Here is a 6356-nt window from a genome sequence, read left to right on the forward strand (position 1 = left end):
GTCGGTGCATTTATTCGATGCATATTCAAAAAAAGGCCAAAATTTTACCATTAAAGAAAATAATTTAATAAATATTTTTTATCACTCACAGCTCCTTTCATCGTTCAAGCTTGGCCCCAAGGAGCCCGCACTCCGCTCGAAGGCTCAAAATGTATTTAACAAATTGATGTGGCTCATAGGCACCTCGCGTAATGCCATACTCGTCATCGTTTGCGGTTTCTTGGGCTTTGTGCTGCATTCCCATAACGAAAATACGCCCTTCCGCGTTATTGGTTACATTCCCCCCGGCTTGCCCGCTGTACAACCACCGCCATTTCACTTAACTGCGAATGAAACCTTATCCGGACACGAGGAGGGTTTCATTGATATGGTGAAAAATTTGGGTTCCGGTCTTATTGTATTGCCGCTCATATCATTGATGGAGACTATTTCGATTGCTAAAGCTTTTGGTAGGTGCAGCCATTCATATGGACTTCAAATAAATAATTTCTTCAAGCAACTTCATGCAATTCAATGAATCGATTTACTTTTATTTACTAGGTAACGGTAAACCAGTAGATGCCTCGCAAGAACTGATCGCCATTGGCGTTGCAAATATTGCCAACTCTTTTGTGCAGGGCTTCCCTGGCACGGGTGCGTTGAGTCGTGGCGCAGTCAATAACGCCAGTGGCGTGAGAACACCACTCAGCAATATCTACTCTGGCAGTTTAGTAATACTGGCGCTAATCTTCTTCACACCATATTTCTACTTTATACCCAAATCGACTTTGGCGGCGATTATTATTGCTGCCGTTATGTTTATGGTGGAGGTGCGCGTAATCAAACCAATGTGGCGTGCGAAAAGTAAGTTTCTCACTCTTTCTTTATCTATCTCCCTCTCTCTCTCTCTATCTCTCTTTCTCTCTCTCTATCTATCTATCACTCTCTCTATCTATCCAAGAATGATAGAAACAAGATTGCGCCCATCAGATCGTACGTGACGTCACGTTTGCTGAGTTGTGCAGTATTGCCAACCATTTGCTCTTCGCAATAAATTTAGTGCTTTTTTATACCGAAAATGCGAAAATTTTGAAGTTTCGTGTTTGTTTCTTTTTTTTTAATTTAAAGCTACCGAAATTTTAGGTTTAAAAAAAACTGTATTATTAAAGAAAGAATGTTATAAAAGGTCACTCTGAGAAGATTTTAGTGCTAATGAAAATTTTTTTACTCTTATAACATTTGATAATTTGAAAGTGCAAATTTAATTTTTGGCACCATTTAAGGTTATGCAAAAATATTAAATGCCCCTCTCTCAACTCTTCTTAAGATTGAAAACCTTTTTACACATTTTAAAAAGCCTTTGAATTTATTGAATGCGAATTAAAACCATAGAGGTGTAATCGTTTCTTCCGGTCATCAATCCTTAGTGAGACATAGGACATTAAGAGTTATATTCATTGTAAAAATAAACAAGAAAATACCAGAAAATACTAAAGAAACCATACTGACATTTTTACAAAAAGAGTACCTTATCTAGTTACATAACTTCAAATATAGCAAAAAAGTCGTTCCCTTAACAAAAGAATCTCGCTTAACAAAAAAACCTCATAAATTAAATTGTACATAAGCATGACACATTTATTTAAAAAAAAACGCACATTTTAAAGACAATTTGTCACGCATACAAAGTTCTTTAAGTGATTAAATAAAAATTTGTTGGGTTATTTTCTTTGAATGGGCATTTTAATGCGTTTTTATATCCAAAGCTAGGCAGCACTGCAGTAGCGACAGAGAGATTTGACTGCCAAAAGCAGAAGAACACCAACAACACCTGCACTCGTGGGCAATGCCACCAGATGTTAAAAAAAAGTAAAGCTAAATAAAACTGAGTGAATTATTTAAATAATTATTAAAAAATGTATATTTTACAAAATTATAAATACTGCATTTTAATTAGAACAGCTAGAAAAATGTCATGAAGAAAGAACTAAAACTCCGAGACAAAAAATAATAAAAATAACAAAAAAAAAAAATGATAAATGAAGTTACGAAAATGGTAATCTGCCCATACTGGAGCTAAAATCACGTAACTAGTTGTCAAATTCGCTGAGCGCAAAGTAACGGGACCACGATAGGCGCCATCTCATTATTCTTTCCATCATGCTATCTATCTATATATATATCTCTCTCTCTATCTATCTATCACTCTCTCTATCTCTCTATCTATCTATATATATATATATCTCTCTCTCTATCTATCTCTCTTGCTTTCCCTAATATCCAACTGTGAGATGGTAACTAATACATGTTCTCTCCCCTTTGCAGAAAGTGATCTTGTGCCTGGTCTTGGCACGTTCATCGCCTGTCTGGTGTTACCACTGGAAATCGGTATACTTATCGGTGTCGGCTTAAACGTCATCTTTATACTCTATCATGCGGCTCGTCCAAAAATTACCACAGAAATTCTCACCACACACGCTGGCAATGAATACCTTATGATCACACCAGATCGTTGCTTGATTTTCCCCTCCGTGGATTATGTACGCAATCTGGTGACGAAACATTCCATGCGCCAACATGTGCCCGTCGTCATCGATGCCTCGCATATTTATGGCGCTGATTTCACTGCAGCCACCGTCATAGAATCGCTGTTGAGTGATTTCGCCGCGCGTTCACAACTCTTATTCTTCTACAATCTTAAACCCAGTATTTGTGCGTTATTCGAGACGCTCTCACCAGCGGAATTCGTTGTCTACTATCAGGAGGAGCAGCTCGATCAGTTGCTAAAGGATCGCAATTATGAACAAAAGAAAACAATAACGGTGTAGATAAGATTTATAAAGTAATGGTAGATGCCATTACGTGATTGTTGGCAAAAATGTGATTGCGTTGGGTCTTGGTGACCTGCGCTACTAAATGGTTGGTTAACTATTAACTATTCTTGCTTGCTTTAATTCTTATTGATACGATTTGTTTATTATTAGTGAAGCTTGTAGGTTTGTCTTTTTCCAAATACGTCCTTAGTTTTAGTTATACTCGTATGTATGCGCATACATACATATAAAGTATTATCTTGGTATAGAGAGCCAAAAAAAGGAAGAAAATCTTTTTACACTTTTACATAATTATAATTTATGTAATTTAAATATGTATTCATTTAAGGCAGACAAAAGTGAGATCGATTTATGTTTATACAAAATATTAAAAAAAAATCCTATTTATTATACAAATCAGAGGCAAAACATAAACGAAACGAGGAATTGTTTAGCATTGAGATGCAGATTTTATCTAAATGAAATATAAAGTACAATGAACTAGAAACTCTAAGAGTGCTATGAATTTGTTAAAACGAGTCAAATTAATAGATATTAGCAAACTCATTTTACGATTTTGAAAGCCTGAAAGTTCTTAGAAAGTAATTTTTGAGTTGCATAAAAAGCATTAAGTTTTGCGTATGCCTGGTTTTCTGAATGCCATTTTTTGTACGGCATAATTTGATACGAAATGCCCACACTTTTTCATTTTAACATTTTGCATTGCTCTTTATTACGCACTGGAACCATAGGAAATAAAAATTTTGGATTCAATTCGAAATGGCCCTTAATGGCTGGTAGGCGCTTTCACTAGAATGGCACTCTTCGTCATGAAAACAGTCATAACGAAAACCAGGCATTACTTCGGGGAAAGTAGATATATATATATGCGACGCCGCCGTAGCCGAATGGGTTGTTGCGTGACTACCATTCGGAGTTCAAAGATAACGTAGGTTCGAATCTCGGTGAAAGACCAAAATGAAGAAAAAGTTGTTTCTAATAGCGGTCGCCCCCCGGCAGACAATGGCAAACCTCCGAGTGTATTTCTGGCATGAAAAAGCTCCTCACGAAGAATATCTGCCATTCGAAGTCGGCTTGAAACTGTAGGTCCCCCCATTTGTGGAATAACAGCAAAACGCACACCACAAATAGGAGGAGGAGCTCGGTCAAACACCCAAAAAGGGTGTACGCGCCAATTGCATATATATGTATAAATATATGCATATATTAGAGTGGCCTAAAAAATATTTCTTGATGCAGGACCCTAAATTTGAGCTATGGGCAAAAGACAAATATACGCATATTTTTTAATTTTATTTTTTTATTTTTGTATATGAAAATTTTCATTGAAGTCCCATGTGAAGAAGATACCTTGATGTCGATTTGGTATAAAATGTTCACAGATCGATATTATTTATTTCGCTTCATAAATCTCCAAAAATCTAAACTAAAAAAAAAACAAAAACAAAGAAACAAACAAAAAAATATTGCTATTTTTTATAAGGGGGAAAAAACTACACAAAATTAAAAACAAAATTATTAAAAAGTTGTATCAAAAAACTTGAATATCATATTTTGAATATTTATGAAGCGAAATGAAAAGAGAAGACTAATTAATATCGATCTAAAATCATTCCATACAAAATTTACCTAAAAGTCCATATTTCCGCATAGGAAATGGTGCATCGTTTTTTTTTTTTTGAGCCACTCTAATATGTATGTGTTATATACATACATAAATAAATCAAATTTCATCTACTATAATATTTTCAAAATAATTTATATTATGTGCGTCAGTTAAAGAAAGGTGTTGTTATTGGCAAATTATAAGTAATTGCACAACAAACATTCAAGTACTTCCTTTGAGAATTATAAGTCATTAAACGCTAGTGAAGTTTACTTTTAAAGCCCTGTATTTTTAAGGTAATTATAGTTTGATTAAGTAAACATGTGTAAATATGTATGTATTAATCTAGTATACGATAGTATGGAGTGTTAATAATGACTTAAATAGTTGTTAAGGAGTCGTGCAATAAAGCAATTAAGAAATAAGTCCTGTAAAAAGTGTTTGTCTTTTTTTAATCGTGGCATTTGGAGTACCGCAGATTACGACTCTTAACAAACAGAAAGAAATTTATAGGCTACCCAATTCACTTAAAAAAAAAAATTGTCGACCTTATAAGATTATCACAATGGGCCCTTTGAGTCCGTTGCGGAAACGCATTTGACTCACGTGACGTGTAAAACGTACCGTAGTGCCACAATGAAAGTATTGTCGCATATAAACAGAGAAAAAAAACCGATGTTTTTGTCGTGAATTCAAATGTTATAAAGATCGGTTTAATTTCAAGGGGCGATGTTGAATGTGAACTACACCTAAACGTCAGCGACACCGTTGGACTTCTTTCTTTGGGACTATTTGAAAGAAAAGGTGTACGTCGATAAGCCAGCAACAATTCAAGAGCTAAAGGATGAGATAGTTCGGTACATTAACGGCAATTATGCCTCAGCGTCATCGAAAATTTGGACATACCAATATGAGCCATACCAATATTATCATAATAAGGGGGGGTAAGGGATAAACGCTAAAAAAAAACACTTTTTTCATGAATTTATTGTAGCGAAACGGTTCAAGTCAGTTTATTAAAAGTTGTTGCATATTATAAAGTAACATTTCAAGAATATTTGATAAAATTTTCATGTAAAAATATTGCAAAATGAGCGAATGAGAGCACATTTACGTAGACGTCTTTTCAAAAATACATTTTGCAGTAGTCAGCATATCTCAGCGTAGAATCATCTGAAATCAAAAAAATCGAATAATTTAGTTAAAGTATGAGTTAAACTTCCCCCCAACGTTTATTTTGACGATTTATTTTCATTTTCAGCCATTTGGTAGTCGTTTGAAGTAAAAAGTGATTTTTGACGAAAAAATGCCGCCATTTTAAAGGTGTAAAACCACCTTAATATAAAAAAAAATGGCGAAAAAAAACGTTGGGGGGAGGGTTTTATATGTAAAATATGTGTGCAAAATTTCAAAAGGATCGGTTGAGTAGTTTTAAAATGCCAATGACTACGCACTTTAAAAAAAAAGGTTCGAGAAAACCGCGTTTAAAGTTTTAAGTTATGAAAACGTCAAGAAAATACTTTTTTCTCTCTACTTACACGGAGTCGTCGATTCCAGCACCATAGAGTATGTTTCCACTAGCTTTGTCATTGTCTTCAGCATCTTTTTTAGCAAGTCTACGAGCTATCCTGCCCTCCTTAGTCTGTTGATGGCATTTTTGGTCAGATCTTTCGATGCGAGTTTGGTCCACTCTTCTCGCATATTCGTGAGCGCTTGGCCCAATGATAATCCCCATGTCATACATAAACTGCAGCAAAGCACCTGTGCCTTCATTAAAGGTGCATGCAGATACCAGAGCTGCCAGTTGAACGATACTTGTACTGCCAGAGAGTTTTTTCGGAGCAATCCTCCATATAAGCTGATTTAAACTCTCGTTAGTGTTTTGAGTAAAACCACCCAGGCATCTCTCTAAAAGTTCGTCTTTACTCAAATCTACG

General features: G+C 35.2%; 1 protein-coding gene across 2 annotated transcripts in view; it reads left to right on the plus strand.

Annotated features, from left to right (window-relative positions):
* The window catches only part of LOC129239559 (sodium-independent sulfate anion transporter), a 67204-nt gene extending 62348 nt beyond the window's left edge, over positions 1 to 4856 (plus strand). For both annotated transcript variants that reach the window (XM_054875156.1, XM_054875149.1), the window contains exons 5-7: positions 92 to 449; positions 541 to 843; positions 2305 to 4856. In XM_054875156.1, the coding sequence (XP_054731131.1) occupies positions 92 to 449; positions 541 to 843; positions 2305 to 2807 (1164 nt within the window). In that variant the 3' untranslated portion in view covers positions 2808 to 4856. The remainder of the gene's footprint in view (positions 1 to 91; positions 450 to 540; positions 844 to 2304) is intronic.
* The last annotated feature ends 1500 nt before the right edge of the window (positions 4857 to 6356 follow it).

This window comes from Anastrepha obliqua, chromosome 1, assembly GCF_027943255.1.
Source record: "Anastrepha obliqua isolate idAnaObli1 chromosome 1, idAnaObli1_1.0, whole genome shotgun sequence".
NCBI classification, from domain to species: Eukaryota; Metazoa; Arthropoda; class Insecta; order Diptera; family Tephritidae; genus Anastrepha; species Anastrepha obliqua.